The sequence below is a fragment of the Thermobia domestica genome, chromosome 3, assembly GCF_964235325.1.
Source record: "Thermobia domestica chromosome 3, izTheDome1.hap1.1, whole genome shotgun sequence".
Lineage (NCBI taxonomy): Eukaryota > Metazoa > Arthropoda > Insecta > Zygentoma > Lepismatidae > Thermobia > Thermobia domestica.
In genome coordinates this window covers 331446470-331469183 of record NC_137456.1, presented here as the reverse complement: position 1 = coordinate 331469183, position 22714 = coordinate 331446470, and the positions used below count along the sequence as shown (strand labels likewise).

The 22714-nt window shown below is 32.8% G+C and overlaps 1 protein-coding gene across 2 annotated transcripts in view; it reads right to left on the bottom strand.

Annotated features, from left to right (window-relative positions):
• Window positions 1-22714, bottom strand: part of LOC145681215 (uncharacterized) — a 63849-nt gene that overhangs the window by 16890 nt on the left and 24245 nt on the right. The window contains exon 3 of one of the 2 annotated variants that reach the window (XM_081752751.1): window positions 7175-7338. The exons of the other annotated variant lie outside the window; for it this stretch is intronic. Coding sequence (XP_081608877.1) covers window positions 7200-7338 — 139 coding nt within the window. The 3' untranslated portion in view covers window positions 7175-7199. The remainder of the gene's footprint in view (window positions 1-7174; window positions 7339-22714) is intronic. 2 annotated transcript variants of the gene reach the window in all.

Here is a 22714-nt window from a genome sequence, read left to right as displayed (position 1 = left end):
AGTGTTTAAATAATATTATTTTAAATAATTCTTTGGAAGGATGCCAGCAAAATTCTGAGAAATTTTTGGGGAATGTGATATTCAGATATACACACGCAGGAGTGATGTACTTTTCTGTTGAAAAGGAGGCGTACATGACGAAAGTGGGTGTACATCAAGAAGTTACTTCCACAAAATTGGATCAAACTAAATCTAAATCAAGTTTCATAAAGTATGGTAAATTTGACAACATAATAATACGAGAGCTGGTAATTCCAACTAAGCAAATAGTACAAGTTCAAAATAAACATATTAAGTTAATTGGTAATTGGACGGAGAGACAAGTTAATCTTTCGTTACATACGCAGGAGTTAAATAGTTTAACAGAAAAGTTGTTGAAATTAGAAGTCGATACATCAATCCCAGAATTGCATCTAAAAACAGATTACATTATGTACGTAATACTTGGAATCATTATAGCGTTAATATCAACAACGTCATTGCTACTAGTATTGTATTGTAGGCTTTATAAATCAATTCGGCAGTATAAAGTTCAAAATCAAGAATAATAATAATAATAATTATACAATAATAATCATAATCATAATAATAATTATCAATAAGTATTAATGAGGTAAGGCGTATTATGTAAATCCTTGTTGTATGTGCCTTGGGTTGAGAAAAAAGTTACATTTTGGGATATGAAGAATGTTATTTTTTGAAAAAAAATTTCTATGTCGGAATGAAAACCTGAAAAGAATTATTTTATTAGTATATTGAACAATTTATAAACATGTAGAAATACTTACCAAAACCATGTGGTAGTCACGAGTCGAAAAGCCTAGGTAATGTGATCCTAGACAAAACTAGGAGTAGACTATTCAATTGGTGAAACCGAATAGGGTTGTTGAACGAGAATGGTTACGCGGTAATAATACGACAAAACTCAGTATTTTGGGTAAAGTAAGAAAAACAGTAAACAATAAGCATAGTAAATAGAAGATCATAGATAAAAATAGATAAGAGCATGCAAATAGATAATGACTAAGTTATATAACATTCTAATATCAGTGAGATCAGCAGTTCAAAGGTATGAAAAACATCGAAAAGTAGAAAGAATTGTCTATTAATAGAAGATAGATAAATAGAGTATATTATAGATATTAGTAATATAAAACTAGAAAAGTAAGCTTACGAATGAAGAATATAAGTTGTAAAAAGTATTCTAAAAGTCGTTAAAAGAAATGAATAGAGAAAAGTAGAAAATGATAGATAAATAATAAATAATAGTCGTAAAGTAGTCAAAAGAGAATAAAGTCGTGCTGCATCATGTCTAAAATTGTCGTAAGTTGAATGTAAACAAGTTATTTTGAGCTAAATTCATTTTCTAAATTCAAGTTTTTTTAAGAAAGAAAGAAAGAGTGAAAATAATTGATCCGTAATATTTATAGAATAATCAATTGGCATATCAATGATTTTTATAATAATTAAATTATTCAGTTCATTAGTTATTGGAATATTCATGTGTGGAGAAATAAACAAATTACAGTAATCCCGTTCCGCTGTATTTACTACTTGCGGAGAGAAGTGCGTTTGATCACATCCTGCTTTCTGTGGCGACGGAGGAAGCTCCGTTACTATGGGCGGAGTCTGCGAGCAAACATGGCCGCTCCATAGCAAAAAGCCACGCCTACACATGGGCAGTAACTTTGTTTTACGGCAATTTTGATGCAATACCAATGAATTCGCAATAAATAACGCTGTGTAATGTTAAAGAAAGATAGAACAAACATTAATAAAGATATTAGTACCTACATATAGTAGTAAAAGCAGTAGTAAAGTATATTTAAACACGTAAATATGCGTGAAACTGTAGGATTTTTACGACTTTAAAAAAAAGAAAGACTGAAAATACGACGAAAAAACGAATTAAGATGTAACGAGAGTAACATTTTAGTACTCGAAGGATTACATAAGCGTTAGAACATTAGTCATTGTTCAGAATATGCATCATTTATGCATTTTATAGGGAATAATGAACAGATTTAGAACATTAAAACTAGGCCTATGGTAAGAAAACGTAATATTTTTACGAAAAGTGACCGTAGACAAAGTTTTAGTAATATAAGACTTGAAAATAGACAAAAGCTGGATCTCCCAACTAGTCATTTATATTTACAGGCAATATGGAGCAGAATACTATGATAGTTACTGTAGCGTTAACAAGTTTAATCGTATTGATATTAGGGACGTTGATAGTTATATTGTATTTAGTGTTTAAATTACGTAAATTTAATGAGCAGAAAGAACAGATAGCTAAAGTTGAAAGTAAAAATAAGATATATGACGATGTTAAGCACACAAAATACTACGTTTCCACAGAAATTTATGCACTTGTTAATAAAAATAACACTCAAAAGCACTGTAATAACACTAGAGAACACACTAGTAACAAAGAAAATAATTCAGATCATTATCCAAAGCATATAGAATTAGCACAAGATAATTCAAGTACAGCGGATGCACAAAAAACATTCCACGACACCAAAATCCAGAGTGATGCACACGAAATCACGAATTTATCGAATTTCGAGACCGGAATAACGGACGAACATTTGTCCACGAACTTGAAAAGTGAATAAGTATATTTTCGTCCCTGTGAAATATTGGTTTTCTGAACACTTTCCAAGTTTTTCAACGAAAATGGTACAGACACGATTTCACGGTCAACCGTAATTAGTGACGCGACGCAACTAAAAGGAAGCGACGTGGAACAAGTTTCAATGTCATTGCCAAAACTTTGCTGAATAATCAGTTTACGGCATGGAAGCTACGCAGAGTTGCTAACTGTAAGAATACGAATAAAACCAACAGTGAAGTGATTTTATATTTTCAAATTTTTATTTGTGCGTTAAATTTATACAACGAGATGGGACGTTGTTACCAAATATATAAGTATATCATTAGGAGGTGAAGAGTGTCTAAAAAAGTGTTTATGTGTACAAAATACATCAGTGATGAAGACACTGACATTTGCTATATAAGTACAGTGGTAAGAAACATTGTGTTGAACTTTGCTACTAAATGCAATGGAAAATTACGAGAACGAAGGAATAAAAAGTACATATATGTGCGTTTGAGAGCGCAGAAAGTAACATATAGTTACATGTAAATTACAACAGATGGCAGGAGCCGATACTTTTTATAAAGACTCTCGTCAAGATTTTTTTAAAAAAAGAATGAATGTAAATAAATAATGTTTGAAAGATTTTATATGTATGATAAATGGTTTTAGGATTATATTAAATTAATATGCATATATATATATATATATAGGTGATGGACAAATATATTCGATTATTTCGTTTATATTTTATACTAAATATTTTGTCAATTTCTATCCAGAAATTTATACGAGAACGCAGTTCCCTCGTTTTGAAGGGGGGCATGTAGAGATATATGGTTTTGGGTCATATTATTTTTGTGATAGAAAATCTCAAATTATTAGATGTTGTATCAGAATACTGGATATAGTAATGAAATGTTGTTATGTAGTATAAACACGTGCTTGTGTTTATTTGTTGACGTATGTCAATAATTTGTAAATGCGTTAATTGTAATTGTTGTGTTATGGCTAGACGCTAAGTCGTCAGTTTGTATGTTTATTATGATTTGCAATGTTATGTTTGAAATTAATGAAATGTCATGAATGTGAAACTCTGTACGTAACAGTGACACACTTTGACTGTGGCATAACCGTCAGACTTGCAGAAATTTGTTGGTCTGAGAATTTGATCACGATATAGTTCGGGTGAAACCAATGTTTTACCAATAGCTGAGATAAACAGAAAATCAACGAAGAGAATTCCAGAATGTTTGGAAAGGAGAATAAAAACCTCTGGTCAGAGAGGATTAGGATCAGAAGTGGAGGATCGTCAGAGAGAACCACTTGAAAGCTCATCGCAGTTGAGTAGTCAACTGTAATTCCAATTCAGCGGAATAGATCTAGGAAGATCTATCATTTTATAGTTCAACCATTAACTTGGATTATGGTTGGATTATGGTCGGACTATCCAGTTCGCCGACTATCTACAGTACGAGAGATCCTGTATCGTATTACTTCAACATCCAGTCCAGGCAGTCATCAATCAGCAAGGTATGTGTATCTCAGCAATGTACGAATTATTCGTGACTAAATTCTTAGATGCTGTCGATATGTGATCTGACGTGTTATACTCACTCAACACTACCAACACTCACACTTGATATTTCGAATAATACAGTTATTTAAATGAAAGTTAAATTTGTGTGTTTTTTCTCTGCTCCCACTTCGAACCTACTCATTTCAGATGGTGAGTAGTAGCGATCTTCAATCGTCAAACATAACGTCATCCCCATGCAAATTAGGCACGACGGTTGGAGGTTGTTAATATATAAAAGTTCAAAGGCTGATCTTAATAACTATATACCTATATCGAGCATCAGTAACTGTGCTAAAGTGTTAGAAAAATCTACAAAGAGAAGATTAGTCAATATTCTTGAAAAAAAATTATTTTCTTCAAATCAATATGGATTTCAAAAAGGTAAAAGGACATTAGATGCGGTGTACAATATCACAGAAATTCTTTGTAAAAAATTGATAAAGCTGAAAAAGTAATTACAGTTTTCCTAGACGTAGCTAAAACATTCGACACAATACCATACAAAATTCTCTTAAACTAGAAAGATGTGGAATAAGAGGTATACCGCTACCTTTTTTAGCAGTTATTTCAAAGGCAGAAAACAGACCATTCAAATAGGAAATTTTCAAAGCAATTATTCATTTGTAAAACAAGAAGTCCAACAAAGAACTGTATTATTCCATTATTATTCTTAATTTATATAAATGATTGGTGTAATTTAAAATGGACGGGCATATACAAACATTTGCTGATGACACCTCTCTTATATTTACTGCTAAAATATAGACAGATTTATTCAAGAAAATTGAAGCAGAAATGAAGAAAGGAAAACAATGGCTCGAAAATCATCAGTTAATATTAAATCCTAAAAAGAACAGGTATATAACGTTTTCGTCGACTTTAACAGGACAGCCGGAAAACATGTCACTAAAATTGCTTTATTATCAAAATACTGAAAAATGTAACTGTAGTCTTCTTATTAGTGAAAATAAAGTAAAATACTTAGGTATATTTATTGATAAGCATCTACAATGGTCTTCTCATATTATACATATCGCCACAATACTAAGAAAATTATTATATAAATTTGTTCAATTACGAAACATCGTAAGCATAAAAAATTACGTACTGTATATTGTGCTCTTGTAAATAGTGTACTTACATATGGCATATTTGGGGTGCTGCTTACCGTACTCATTTTAAACCTTTTATTGTTCAGCAAAATAATATTGTCAGAATATGTTTAAAAATGAGCATGAAAGTAGACTAAATAGACTCTATGACCATTTTTCAGTGTTACCACTTTCAAAATTATATTTGCAGAAAATATTATTATATGTTAAAAAGAATAGTAAGAAATGGGACGTAATAAAACATATGTATATAATCAGAAATGTGACAAACAAAAATTTAGAATTTAAACCAACGAGTAAATCTACAATTCAATATCAAACATATTACAAAACTCCGAAGATATATAACGAACTCTATTTTGAATCAAAGAGGAAAGTAATTCCAAAGTATATAAAAGGTTAATTTTACAATGGTTCCAAGAATCAAAAATATTTTAAAACTATTGTTAGGTAAAAACGAGAATTATTAAAATCGTATATTACGGTAGGAAAACAAAAAATAAAACATGAGAATCAGGCTCTCACACAAGCATTCGCTTATGTGAGCTATTTTCTTTTTTGTTTATTCTTTGCATATGAAATAGAAAAATTTCGCAACATTGATATAAGTGCATTGATTTAACCTGCCGGAAGATAGCATGGCTTCTGGAAGACATCAGTCCGGTTGTTTCCGAATACTGGGTACGTTAAACTCTATTAATAAGGGAATCTAGAAAGTTCGATTTCCTTTGGAGAAGTAATAGCACTTATAATTAGGAAATCTGACTTGTAAATTTGTGTCCTTATATTTTTATTTCATTCCATTAATATTTTGTATATTGTTATTTTTATAACTTAGTATGTTTATGTATTTTATGTATATTCTTTAATATATTGAACACTTCCAAAATATTACATTTTCTTCTTTCTTTAAATAAATAAATAATTTTTCTCAAGTGAAAAAAAAATAGACAGGACATTTTTTTTCTAATTTTAGTGAGTTACTTTTTGTATCTGAGTTCCATACAAGGGTCGCGTATTCGAGTTTGGATCGAACATAAGTTTGATACAATTTTTGATGGGTGGCAGGTTTACGAAACTCTACGAATTCTTAGAATAAACCCAAGATTTCACTTCGCTTCATTTATTGTTATCAATATGAGGTTCAAATGTAAATTTCGTAAAATACATTACTCCTAAATCATTGACAGTACTTATAACGGGTAGATGAGTCTCATTAATTGAATATTTAAATTGGACTCGTTTTTTACGTTTTATAATACTCATGATTTCACATTTACTAATATTTACATTCAATAAATTATTTTACACCGTTTCACTACTGAATTTATATCATGGTAAAGTTGATTACACTCATTTATGATATCTATAAATCTAGAAAGTTTGAGGTCATCGGCATACAACAATTTGTGGGAATACGTTATACATCTAGAAAGATAATTTATAAATATAACAAATAGTAGAGGACCCAAATTTGACCCTTGTGGAACACCAGATATTTGCAAGTTTCGGCATACTTGTATCCCTTACATACAACGAACTCCTTCGGTGTTTCAAATTTCGATCTAATTGACCACATTGATCTAGGGTCTTGCTATAAAATTTGTAATAATACTGAGATTTGTGACTGTCGATCTACTCTAGACGAAACCGTACTGGTATTCTTAAATTGATAGTTTTATTTCATTTTCAAAAAGAATAGATTGAAATAATAGCAAAAGCACTCAATATTGATACAGACCAATAATTTTGAATGTATTTACCATTATTAGATTTATGAATTAAACAGACTTGTTATTTTTCATTAACTAGGCACTTTACAAGTAGAAATAATTAGATTGAATTAAATATATAGTGGAAGTAGAAAGTTTTCCCACATACCTTTATTATATAATCTGGGATATCATCAGTTCCTATCGCTCCTTTTTCCATCAGTTTTTTTTCTTTTTTTAATTTTAGTCATCCCAATTTTTAAAATCCTGAATTTGTCTAGTATCTCGTATGAGCTGCTACTACTGCTGTCCATATTCGTTATTATAGACTGACTGAAAATGTGTAGCAAATAAATTTGCAATCTCTTCATTACAAACTACTTCTTGGCTATTGTATGTCAGTGAGTTTGAGGGGTTGGGTCTAGTTTTGACAAAAGTCCAAAGCTGAGAAGGATCAGTTTGCAACGTGTTTTCTGTATTCGCAACAAAGTTACTATATGCTGCCCTGTGGTGATGAGCTCTAATTATATTCTTAGTAAACCAAAAAGGGTACTTTATATTTAATTCTTTCTTGAGAGGAATACACTTATCAAAAATATTAATAATGTATTATAAAATGAGTTCTGTAGTCGTATTAACGTCAGAATAACAGCTAAGGAATGTCCAGCCAACATTTTGAAGTTCAAAATAGAGTTCTTTAATATTTGCTTTTCTAAAATTATATATGCTGGTATTACTTTTTTTGTTTAAGCCTAACAATTTGCCTAATTTTAATGCTATAGAAAATGTTGGGTGTTACACATCCTCGTTAATTAAAGGAAATATGTCCCTACTGACTGTTAATAAATTTAAAGTTTTTTCAAGATGATTCCTAATATTATTAAAAGATGCTATATTGTACAGCGACAAAAAAATATACAAGCATTGATATTTGACTGAGGTATTAAAAAAATTGAATTTTGTGCCTGTGATTTCTGGTAAGATGAAATCACCAAATAAGGTTATATATATTATTAGAATATATGATTAAATTTATGTATTTAAAGGTGGAAAATATTGTTGATTCAATACAGTAACGAATAGAAAATAATCGGAGGCTTATCTGAATAAAACACGCCACTCAACGCTAAATTTGAATAAAATTTACGTCACAGGATGTATGGGTATACCCAGTGTTCAAATGTGTTTTTACTGATAATATATTATTAACCCACATGTTCCATCTGGGTAGTTTTTGACCCTGATTCTTTAACCGGAAATAGTTAGTTAAAATTATATCAGTATTAACGATATTAGGGCAATTCGTTTGTAGACACGTTTGATATACTTCATTTGCCAAACATGGCTTTTGACACTTCCAATAGTTTAATACTACAGACGGTAAGTGGCAGCCCGAAAGTTCGGCAGAAGAGACATTAATAAGCATGGCGTGCCTGACTCGTTGTACTATAGATATGTGATTTTTCCACATTTGTAATATCACTAAGAGAACCCTTTATCTAGTTGTATATGAAAAACATGAAATGTGTACTCAGTCCTGTTTAATTTCATTTTGTAATAAGGATTATTTTCGATTCATTGGGAACATTGAGGCTTACACCACTTTCTCTAAATATTTTCTTTTGGAAAGCATAAAAGGTTTTGTCAAAATTGTTTTATGCCTTCAACATTGTTGTTAGGAAGGTGTTAAGACTAGAAATATATCTTATTCTTTGATATTGCAGGTCTCTGACTCTAGCTGAAATTTTAGAACAATCAAATGATGATAAGGAACATACAATAGTTATCTGTCCACAAAATATTCGAGAAGAGACTGATGAGGATTCAGCAGATGAAGATATCACTTGAAAATTTAAGTGGAACACTGTTACAAGGTGAAACTGATCTTGAGAAAATGAGAATTAAGAAATTACAGAAGAACCAGAAAAGTAAAAGATTATATGGGAAAAGGGGAAAATCAGGGTTGATTTGCGAGTACATTTGAGAAAAGAGCAATTTTGAACGTAGATTTAAAGAAATCCCTGCTCATATTATATCAGAATTATTACAACCGTTCGAATACTCAGAACAGTTTCTGATGACGATATTATGGTGAAGTGTAATATACCGAACTGAAAAAGGAAATCATAGTTTCACCATCTTAGGTGAGGAAATGAAAGTATTTCTTGGAATTATTCCATTCAGCGGTTACGTATGTTTAAAAAGGCGGGGTATGTATTGGGAACGATCAGACGATACATTTTGATTGTAAAATCAATAAGCCATAACAGATTTGACGAAATAATGAACGCTGGAACGTTACAGGTAGCTTACAACAACCAAATTGATGTGAACGTCTGATTGTCTAAGGTTAGTCCATCAATGTGTCTTCTTAGCAAAAACAATATAAACTTTTCAACTCAGAAAAAAATATTTGTCGACGAATCGATGATTTCGTATTTTGATAGGTATGGGGAAGTAGAGTTTCTCAGAAACAAATCCTTTACAAAGCTTGAACAATGACAACTAGTTTAGGTTATACCATTCAATTTGATCTCTGAAGGTAAAGACAAGGATCAGCATAGTTATGAGATGTCCACTTATCAGCACAGGGATCAGCATCCACATACACAATAAGAATTTGGAGTTGGTAGTTCAATTGTGCTGAAATTTTTGGATATTTTGAAAGAAAAGTTTCCAAATTATCCGCTTTCTTTCTATTTTGAAAATGTCTTCACTTCTTTGAAATTGCTGAAGGAAGTTCAAGAGAAAGATACTGAAGTTATAGGGACGTTGCGAATAGCACGAACAAGAAAGACATGAAGCAAATGAAAAAATTACCAACAGATAGCTACGACAAAATGAGAAAGAAATGTACAGGGATTATGGCAAGGCGAGTACACGATAGTGCTGTAACATCTTTGTCGCCAGCTAGCTGTAGTAGGAATAACTGACTTCCTCCCCGCGTAGGATAATTCTTGTGTGAATTATGGCTGTTGCTAAGAGTGTATGTGACCGTAGACGTGTGGTGGGTAGTTTTAACAGACGGAGACGGGGAAAAGATGACAACTGATGAAAGACAGTAAATCTCACCTTCTTACAGACAATAGAAGAGAATTACAATGATGAAGAAAAGAATGCAGAACAAGAATTTTTTTAAAAAAATGGTTTAACGAATTATTTTGAAATTTTCGAGAAGAGAAAAAAGAAATATATTTATCTCCTGTGGAAATACTGGCAGAAGCTAATACTAAACAAGAAGAAATAGATATTCATTTAGAGAACTAGAGAAGCGAATGAATGTTTGCTATTTGAACTTAAGCAGAACAGAACGCAAGTGTACAAGTGGGGTTTGGACATAATCATGATAACAATAGATTTAATATAATAGAAGAATGTTGAAGGCAGTACAGTAAATACAACATGGAAGATACAATGGTAAAAATCCGCTAACCCCTGTGCCTCCAGATGAAAATTCTGTTACTGCAAATGAAACAAGCTTACTGGCTCTAATAGATTATTTGTTGCGTAAAGTGAAACAAAATGACTACTTAGGTATAACAATCACAAATAAAAGAGAAGAACGTCGCCCTTTTTGGTTGTAGTTTAGAGAAGCTAGAAATCTCTCAGCAGAAGTGTTATGGATGAGCTATGAGAAAGTACTCCAAAGTAATGCGGCTTCTCCTATAAACAAAAATTGTATATTGAAATTTCATCGTGTACGTATGCGAAGAGAATAAGGTTATTTCAAACAAAAGTTATGAATAGTTCTGTATATTTAAAGACAAAACAGGGTATCACTACGATTAAAAACAAATGTGCAAATTGTTTAACAAATGCAATCGTTGTTGCCATGGAATTAAAAAACACAAGGGGAGAAAGCAAACATAATACAATTATACGTATATAAAAAATATTCATTGTAGCAAGAAGCAAATTTGTGTGTAGCCTGAAGAAGAACAAAATTATACAGATGTTAATAGATTGTACCCATTCGTATGCCAAACTAATTAATTTCCAAATTCGTTATCAGACCATCTGTGTTCTGCAGATTCCAATTTTCAAAGCATTAAATAGATAGAATTATTTGCTAACTTTTCCACCGAAAACTGCTTCTTTGTGTATTACGTTACATATCAAATGACAGATTAATATTTGCTCTTTGTCTTAAATGTTGTGATGAATTAAATCAGTCACCGAGCTCTACATAGTATGTGGGTAACAGATCAAGTAAGAAAAGTACTGGAAAGAGATAGAAAGTGGATATTCATGAGATTTGGGCTTATGATGTTGTTCAATATGATGAGGAAACAAAAACTGGTGGATTGTGTGCAGAATATATAAATGCCTTTTTAAAAGCAAAAACGGAAGCTAGTGGATCGCCGTGATGGTCTGATAAATATGACGTAATGGCCAAGTACATTCACAAATTTTATGTAAAAGAAGGAATACGGCTAGATATAAAAAAGTAAAAAATAATCCAGCGCTTAGGAGTTTAACTAAGTTAATGTTAATTTCAATTTGGGGAAAATTTAGTCATTGTGAGAACATGTGATATATAAGCATCATTATTGGCCCCAAGGAAGTATATGATAAATTAACAGCACATGATTTACATGTTCATCCAATATTTCGAGTAAATGATGGCAAAGTATATGTTTATTGGCAATACTCAATCGAAGTCCCTGCTTCACTATCAACATTAAACGTTGCCACAGTTGCATATACAACAGCACAAGCCAGATTGGAATTGTATAAGTATTTAGTCAGCTACAAGGAAGTATTATATTTTGATGCCGATTCAGTAATTTATACCCAAATATTTGGTGAAAGCACTATCCCAGCTGATGACATTTTAGGTGATTTAACAAATGACTCATTCGAAGATGGTAGACGCATATATCGCAGGTTGTGTATCAGCTGAAGCGAAGAATTATGCGTTATATATTTTGACCATAGTATGAATAAGGAGTATCAAGTAGTTAAAGTACAAGGATTTTTATTATGTTATGGTCCTTCCAAACACTTAAATTTTGATATGACGAAGTAAGTGATAGTTTATGAAGATGAAAAAGAACCGCCTCTAACCACAGAAGGCAAAATTACAAATGAGAAATAATTCCAGAAGGACAGATCATACTATCGTTGGCATGCCCGAAACAAAGATGTATAAAGTTAATTACATAAAACGACGTAGAGTTCCATATTCGAATAATACTGTACCATATGGATACACTCCTTCATTGAAAAGAAGAGAAATGTGATACAGACATATATAAATATATGGATGCAGAGAAAATTATCATAATACCTTACTATAAGTACCAAATGCAAACACCCCTTTTCATATTTTGTTGTCAAAAAAGCTTCTTCGTAATACGCTTACTTCTTATTTATCACGCATGGTTAATGCATCATTTCGTAGTATTTATTTGTACTATGGAGAGTTGCAGAATATATACAGAGAAATATCAATGTAAATATAATTTATTGAAGGACTACCTCGAACAAAAGACTTTTTACCTTAGACTGGACCTCATCTTAATATTACTGATAATCATATGTACTAACTGAACGGTAATATAGTTGACTTTTTTACAAAGGGTTCCCATCGAAGAGATCTTAATCTAATATTTATTACTAAAAACATATTTCATCAGGGAAAAGGAAGCAGAGATATGAGTATGAATTGTCCTTATCTTGTATTCTTTAAAAATCTCAGAGGCAAATCACAAATTAAACATATGAGTCATCAGCTAATTGATGAGAATCCAAAATTTCTTCAAGAAAGTTTTAACGACGCAACACAGTTACCACATGGATATTTATTTATTTATTTATTTACCACATGTATCCACCAGACGAATTTTGCTTTCCAATAAAAGTATTTCCTGATTATATTTACCAGTACGTTTATGTTCCGACAAGGTAGAAGAAGATGATGATGATGGTGATCAAGCTCTGTTTATAATGCTAATTTTACACTGTTTCTTTTTTCCATCAATATGTCTCCAAAAGCAAGACACGGGAATTATCTTCGTACGCTGCGCAAAGCAAATTCTAAATTACGTAAAGCTATAGTGGCAAATGCAGACTCTTCAGTGAATCGTAGTATTTGCGAATGTTGTTATAATGTATTAAAAGGTAAAGCACACCTTCTAAAGATGCAGAAAGCAAGATTAATATAACATAAGAAGACGCTATACTTTGTGAACAACGGAAACACTACCCAAAAGTAAAAGCATTTATTAATGCAACAGGGTAGATTCTTGACACTATTAGCTCCTATTTTAAGTGTTGCGTTTTTAAGTTTATTATTCCGCTAGTGAAATGGAACATGCAAAGACAATGACTTTTGTTCCACCTGAAGTTCTATTCGTATACAAGCACAATCATTAGCAACCCTCGAGAACGTGAATTTCGATTGGATCAAGAAATGCAGAACATTTTACATTTGTCCTCTGTTAATGGTGAAGAAAAAAATGATATGAAATTTTTGAGTTTTACGTCCCACGGTTATGCCGGTTAGGCTAAAGGAGACGGTGATGATGAGTAATGAATGAAATGGTGGAATGAAGAAAGTGGGAGGAAACGGGAGAACCCCGAGAAAACCCACGCACACGGTGTTTGTCCACCACAGGTGAAGAAAAAAATGTCAATATATCGTTCTTCATAAACACCTACAATTAATATATCATCTTTGATGTAAGTAATTCCGTTTTTTGCCCACGTGATGTTATCATCTTGTTTCGTTCAATGCAGTAGTAATTCTCCTCTTTTAGGATACATTTTGGGTATAGATAACAATATTTCTTCTTCTACTTGAGGCTTCTCTAATTTAGTTGTCGCAATCGAAAGTGCCACAGATTCTGATGTTTCCTCATTAAGGGATCTCGCATTGTAGATATAAATTGTTAAGTGTCACGACCAAGGAAACGAAAAACCCCACTTAGATTGGATAAATTTTGTAATTATTTATATTTTCTCGCACACCACATTTTTCTTTTGAAATCCTAAACGTTTGTCATGTACTCTACAACTGAACAAAGCATCAGCAGCATCATCGTCTAGGCAAAAGCTTCTGAAATTACTTGTAGAATCAGACTAGTAAGAAGAAAAGGAAAAATATTATCTAACATAAGGAAATGAAAACAAGCGTGCAAGCGTCAATATCGTCAAGATGGAAACCGTATCCACACAGTTAAACAGAATTTATTACAGAACGTCACATCCTGTTTCGTTTTCAACTGCTAAAAATTTTGGACAGCTTCAAAGAAGAAAATTCGCATACCTCTATAAGAAACTCGTTCCTGAAACAATCAACATATACACACACCCAGTGGTGTATTTACGATTTCTTTCTGCGGGGTATTTTTTAACTTTACTTCTAAAAATGTGAAAATTCTGCAAGATATGCCATTTATTAATTATAGTAAATAAAAATTTCGGGGAGATTAAGCCCGGAAGCCCCACTGAATACACCACTGCTTACACCAGTACGTCGTCGTTTTAAAAGAGATTTCCATATAGTGAATAATACTCACGATGAGTGGGAAAGCGATATCAATGATTTTCACTTTCTTCAAAAAATATATTTATGGATATCGTTATATTCTCACAGTGATTGATGTGTTCATTCGATTAGCCTGGGCTTCCAATAAAATCTAAAAGTACAAATGATTTCTTAAAAGTATACAATTGGTTTTCAAAGATAGACAACCAATTACATTCCGAACAGATAAAGCAAGATAATTTACTAATAAAAAAAATACCAAAGTCCTTTAAGTAAACAAAATGAAACATATTACAAAGAAAAATCCTGATATAAAGGCTAGTATTGTAGAGCGTTTTATCAGATCTCGAAAGAAATAATGAGCAAGAATTTTACAAAGTATGAAACGTACAATTAAGTAAATGTATTGCTTCTTATGAAATTATACAATGAAGTTTATCATTGAAGCACTTAGATGTCAGCTGCAAAGGTTTCTCAAAATAACATATTACAAGTCAGGCATAATTATAATGATAGTAAAATTAAGAATAATAATCCTATAACCGTTATCAGGTTATAGAAGTATTTTTGTGGACGCTCTGTATATTTCGTTAAGACAGTGATTATTATTTTCGATTTATACTTTATTCTGCGATGCAAATAAGTTTTTTCTTCAGCGGGAATTGCTTCTCTCCCACACAACTGGACAAAGAAGCCTTTCATTGCTTTTTGGTGAGGACATTTCAGTGAACTACGAAACTTTTCAGTGTTTCTCCCTGACTTATTAATATGTATAGTATATATTCTGCAGTTATTTGGAACTGAGTTAAGTGCTTTCTTTAATCATTTATGTAGATACAAGCTGACCAGAGTGACTCCAGTCACATTGCATTTGCAGTACCTTATCTGTACTTTCTCACGCCCGAGTTATCACAGTGTCTCGTGCATCGTAGCCAATGGACTAAGATTAACATAAATTATTTTCCGTATTTTGTTCGTATGTGCATACAGGTGAGAACACTGTGTGATTTTTAGAATGATCTGCCAACACTCTTCAGTCGAACACTGCAGCTAGTATCTAGACCATTTGAGCTCGGAGAGTTTGACTTCAGGTTTAGAAGCCGTAACCACGCACGTTGCGTCGGGAATCAAGTATGATTTTGTGTTAACCCTTAACGGTTCACTACGTTTGAAAATTATCAAAAAATTATGATATTTGCAGTATGTAGTCTATTTGTTCTGTATATCTGAGAGTAGTTTTCTAAATTTTCCCGCCAATAGTTTTCGAAAACTGAGTTGTGTCCAAATGGTTACTTTGCACAGTTTTCCGTAAAGTGATTTTTGAGTACTTATAGCCATATAGTAATAAAGGAAAGTAGTCTCATAAGAAAGGAGAAGTAAATGGAACATGGTAGGAGTTGTTTACGTTATAGGATTTAATATCTAAATCTTGAATATTAATTTTATCAGAAACTTTAAGGTACTATCTATGAATCCACATAGAAAAAAAAATAATATTTACATTTCGCTGAAAATACAGATTGAATAAATACGATATTCAAATATATGAGTAGTTTTATAGAACATTCTATTTTATTTCACTTTTTATATTTTTGAATTTGAATATATCAACGTAGTGTAACAATGACTTAGGGGTCTACAAAGGATATCAATTACCAAGTGACAAAAACATTTATGATCGTGATACATATACTTACAGATGGAACGCATAAATAAATTCTTTAGTGAGCTTGTTACTCACGACTTTACAAAAAGGACATCTTCCCTTAGATGTGTAGCCTGGGCAGTGAGCAACAAAACCTTTCGTTGTATCATCACATGGTCTCGTACCAACAGGTCGACATATTTTCACTTGAGGTTCGCCCAAGCTTTCTAAAGATAGTCTGGATGATTTCCTAAGTACGTTACACTCTCTTTTGTAAGGTAACTAGCTGTTTACAAGAACTAAATCTAACATGTATCCAAAAATTCTAAGACACCACGGTTGGATTTCATTGGTGTACGGCAGAGTTCTATGAACATGTTTGACTTGTCTACACTTATCATGTGTTTGCTATAACGTTGATGATATCAGGACACGCATAACGTTTTTCCGCTTTGTCATACCTCTTTACATACTCTACTGGATGAATTCCTGCTACCGTGCTACAGATCGTTACGCACCTATTGACCTATTGTTTATCCACTTTACAACATGATATCGTCACCACTATAATGATCATAATTTACTCTTCCTTTCTTTGACAAAATCTTATCTTCTGCCATAGAACATCCTCCTAAACGAATTTGTCTCATTATTGGAAGAGTTGAGATTTTCATTACATCATTCCAAATATTGCATTAATTTCACACTTGTAAAAAGTTATGAATGTACACGACTGAAAACTCAGGCTCCTCTCTCTTAAATGAGGACGGTAATTTCCCATAATTTTTTAGCAAGACAGAGCTCCACCTCATTATGCGTTCTGTTTACGCCAATGGATCGATAGACCATTTCCGGGACATTGGTTGGGCGACGGAGACGGATAGAGTGGAATTGATTTTACGCCACTAGAGCTTTCTCTTGGGTAATCTAAAGAACCTTATTTATCAAGAACCCGTCCGTGATATCCACCATCTGATGCAGCGAATTTTGCACTATTGTGAAACCGTTGACCCGGACATGCTTTTGCGAATTCATGCGGATTGGCAGAGGTGCTTTGCCGTTTGTTTTGCTCAAGAAGGATAGCACATGGAGTAAATAATGCTGTAATGTCAAATTTTCACCCTTTGTGCATCACTGTTTACATGAAATTGAGGTCGTGTCAAATGATACCCCACATACCACCTTCCATTTTAAAAATCCAAAGTTGGATGCAAGATTACGGCTTCCAAAATGGCAGCCAGGGTAACCATGTCAAACAATATGGTCCCTTATCCACCGGAAAAACATATACCATGAACCAAATGTGAATGCCAAGACGTTCCTGTGCTTAACTGACCGATGCCTCACTCTATACTATATCTCAGGTATAGAATGTGAATGCCAAGACGTTCCTGTGCTACAGGGGTCTTAACTGACTGACGCCTCACTCTGTACTATACCTTAGGTATATAATCTGGATCTGAATCACTGCAAGTAAGATCAGGTTCTGAATCCGAGGTTCCGAAATCCGATAGATTAGAAGAGAAAAAGATCACTACTGTCGGCCTTCCATAGGATATATCAACGGAGGTAAGTTCTTCATCCATTTTGACGAAACACAGTCACCAGCAAAAATGTAAATAGCCTATCACAATATTTCTCCTTTGAATCTATATATATCAAACTGAGCCTTTGTATAAAATTTAAAATTTGAATAATAAACAGAGTACTATGTTCCTTTTTCACGTTAGATTTCTATAAAAATATCAAATGATACATCAATATAAGCTAGTCCAATATATTGTATTTTTTCCTGTACAAAGTATTCGTTTGATCCGTTACCAGACAATGTAACCGAATGGTTACGTAGTATATTTTTATCATAAATAGTAATCAAGTTTTTACATTATTCCGTTTTCATACATGCACATTGTTGGGCAATGACTTACAAAGAAAAACATATCGAGGAAAATAAAAACAAACTACTTATCTTTAGTATATAATATTTTCTTTCTGCTTCCAGCACTGCTTGCAAAACAACAACATATCCACACACTACTTCCCGCGTAAAATTCACCAGAGTTGTCACAAGGGGCAATAGCTGCCCTCCCATCGCAGAAAGTATGTAACAAATAACTACAACGAACAATACCGAAATATAACCCTCTTTAACCTAATAGTCGAAATCAAAAAATGTGTAACCAAATGGTTACGAAAACTCGTTAAGGGTTAAAGGGCATAAGCTAGTAGCCGGTGAAGGACGTTTTCTTAAGGCTAGACCCAACTTGTGAAGTCCCAGGTTTCATAAACCTTGTGCGCCAAAAGTTATAAACGCACCCTCCAACATCCGCATTCCACTTCGGAAATTTCGCTGAAGACTCAAGTCGACCCTTCAGAACTGTTTGGAGTAGCAACCAGGTTACTACGTGGGATTACCCCGGAAACATTTTTCCCACTGCTAATCCACCAAATGCGCTTTAATGCTGCAGCAGAAGCATTTATAGTGAAAGTTCAGACATAATCTCGTATATATAAAGGGCTACAGTGCATTAAGAAGGCAAAGTATGATTTTAGTGATGAAAATTATTATACATATTCTGTGTTAAGTGTTGTGTTCCTTCCTCTTCGTTATTTTTTATACAGTAGAATTCTAATAAATAAGTATAGTGTTATTTAATCCAGTGTGTTTTCGTTGTTTGTGTGAATGATGTTTGTGTGCGTTATGGTCCGTATGACCGTCTGATCGTCCGTGAGGTTTTCGGGACGAGACATCCGAACCTCTCGGCTCCTAATGCCCTTATCATCATTGAGACGGACGAGCGATTTGGAAACAATTTGTAACCCCTTCTTGGAGAGGTCTTTCATCGTCCTATCCAGGTAAGTTCAGGTCTCAACAGAATACTTACTGGCAGAACCACGGAAGACAGAACAACGACCAGAGACTGGACCTCAAATTGCTTACAAATAAATGGCAGCCCGAACACCGACCGGATCCATGGACGGTTACAATCCAAATTTTGAAACATCTTCAGACAGGTGATACTAATGAATTAGTAAAACTAAACGTACAGTTGATAAAGGATAGATGCAAATCAGGAAGTGGAAAATGTTTAAAGTGAAGAAAATAATACCTAAAGATCCACCTGTTTATGAAATAGATCTACATATGGAACTACTGGACTGAATATTTTTTAGGGAGGAATTACAACCTGCAAGGTTGTCAAATACTTTTTTCATAGATAAAATCATAGCACAATAAAAATACGTAACATAAAACAATATCTTGTTCATTCGAAACTATATTGTTGTTCTTTCGACTCTTGGATACCGGTATCAACCCTAAATAAGGTTAAGAAGCATAACGGAATGTGAAGGAGTGTTTTTCTTACGCTTCGCAGTAAAAGTACTATGGAATATTTTCCTAATAACACCTTAACATCATTCACTACTAAACTTCATCACAAAATGGAATTCCGTGAAAAAATGGGAAGTGGTTATTTTTGAGGTTCATTATGCTTGCTCAGTTTTAAATATAAATGAGCAAAATAATAAAATTTTTGCAATAGCTCAAACAGTCATGAATGGAAGTTTGTACATATTGCTGTGCGTTATTATACTGATGTTTCATATTTGATAAAGTTAATACACACAACCGATTCACAAATTGACATCCTTCCTACATTAATGAAAGTAATACCTGTTTTATAAGTGCTCATAAAGACACATCTGTGGACATTATATTATCACCAAGTGTTAGTGCGATGTTTAACTTAGATCCTAAAGCAGATTTAAAGAACATGCACCAACGCAAAAGGGTTCCTAATTTATGTTTAGGACTTCATCTACAATGTATGTATATTGTGATATAATTCTACCGGCATTTGTTGGAGATCAGTAGTACCATTATTATGTATCATAAATATGACTCGGTGAATCTTACATTTGGAAGTAGTGCAATAGAAATTATTAATCCTCCACATTATGTAGATACTGAAAACATGCATTTTGAACACAAAAAAATATAAAAGAGATAGTACAGGCTCTATATATGGACTTAGATTCGAAACTGTATGCGTTAAACTACACTTTCAACCCGTGCGACATCAAAAATTATGAACAATCCATATTTACGTATTATCAGAAACAATCTCTTTCCGGAACTGGAAACGTTTATATTCGATCACACTATCAAGTTGGACTTGCTATTGGAAGTTTCTTTGGAGGATTTTTCCGCTCATGCAATTAGTAAAACAAGGCGCTAAAACAATACGAAAGGAATTATCAAAATTTGGTACAAACGTTTTAATGATGCCATCATTGATAAACAACCTATTAACGAATCCTTTCTTCGAAGAACGAGTGGAGTGCAAGTAAAAAAGGATTACACATCGTTCTATCTTTAACCCTTCATCATTACACATCATGAGGAGGAAGATTAACTGCGCGAGAAAAAAAGGGAAACGTACAGAGAAAGCAAAGAGACACCAGTCTTATAAGAGGAAAATATCAGGCGACATCATTGATTAAATCATCATCATGGCTTTTTTGCATCACTAAACCTGCAAGCGTGTACAAACTGAACTAGACATTTTTTCTACAAAACCAACGCAAAATACTGTTTTTAATAACCATGTTCTTACAAATAAACCAATCAGTTCACTACCTGATAATGCACCTATGGAATTTGTAATATCAGGAACCAGTAATGAATACATAGATCATGCACAGACTTTCCTTCATATGGGAGCTCAAATCATTAAGCCTGATGGATTATCATTTCGAGAAAATAAGGAATTTCTATTAACGACTTTTTACATTCTCTTTTCAGTGAGGTGGAAGTGTATTTATATATAAAAAAATTGATTGTATTTCCATGTCATAATCATCCATATCAATCATGCCTAAAAAGACAAATAAATTACGGAGATTCTGTTAAAACAATCACCTTCAATGTGCATTATGGTTTGGAGATACTAGTAGACGTATGTATGCGAAAACTAGTGTTAATATGGGATTTCAACAGCGTTACGAATTAACAAACAACAGTGGGAATTTGACATGCTTGAATATCTTCATTGTAATACTTTTAATCAGAATAAATTTTTAATCCAAAGAGAAGAACTACGCATCAAATTAATTGTTGGCAAGCCAAAATTTTGTCTCATCGCTAATGATTCCTCTGTTGAGGCTAAATTAAATATTTTAGTCGCTTCTTAACATATTAAAAAGATTGATGCTAGCCCTACAATACAACTAGCACACAACAGGCTTCGACAATCAACATTCGCAAAATATCCTCTCAGAAGAGGTCAAATGAATTCATTCATCATTCCAAATGATCTTCAATCAAGAGCCAAAGATAATTTACTTATGGAAGTACTAGGAACTCGAGTGATTGTGTCGTTTAGACAAAATAATGCCTATAAAGGAGTGATAACTTCGAATCCGTTTAATCACAAACATTTTGACATGAATTTGTTCTCATTACACATTGAGGGAAAACATTTAGAACCGAATTTTGAGGAAAACCTATATGTTCCTTCATATCACACCTTACTCTGCGAATCAGGTATTCACTTTTCGATCTATGGTAACAAAATTCCTCGCCTTGACTATGCTCAAGGATATACTATGTCTGTTTTCGACATTACGCAAGATGGAGAAGCTAGCGCTGTGTAGCATTGGAACCTCACCACACATGGATGTGCTTGTCTGGAAGTTAATTTTAAAAACAATCTACCAGCACCTGTCTTGCGGATCACATATCGAGAATTCCAGTCGCTCTTAGAAGTAATTCACTAGAGAAACACCATCATGGGTTTTCAAAGGTATGTTATTATTATTATTATTTAAATACCACATCATGTATGTACATGTATGCATTTTTATATATGTCATCTACAATAGAACTATCAAAGCTCTTCAAACAAATTCTTTATTCACAACCAATATGTAGCCGTTTGCCGCCAATGAATTACCATTACATGTTCTGATACCAGCAGTTATCATAATAAATAGAGACCTATCTACTAAAATAAATACGCATTCGGTATCCGTATATATTAATATGTAATGCACCACAATAAATTTCTACGTAGAACTTCTCTTTATTATGAATAATAAAGAAATTGAAGAGATGAAATTGCCCCTATGTGGACATTATTTATACTTATTTCTATGCTTTAGGCTAAGACACAGTCCTTAAACGATTTTCATCAATACCATAAAGAAATTATCTCCGATTGATTTATCTATTACTGCAGGCATTTATTTATTCTTCTTTTTTGTTAGTACAGAAAACTTGTTTTGTATACGTGTTATCATTTCATCATTTGTTCATTATTATAGATAAAAAAATTTTAAATTTTCTTAAATTTTTCATTTCAGAGAAAAAAAACGACATCGTGTGTATGGTGAACTTGATTGTACAATATGAATTCTAGCCACGTTTTATCAGATTATCGTCAACATTATGAATATGAAAAGTTTTTTTCCATAAAACTAGAACGTCGATATGATAATGTTCCATGACAAATTCAAATAGAAAAAGAAGTACTGGCTACAGTGAACATTAAATGTTCATTTTTCGAAAC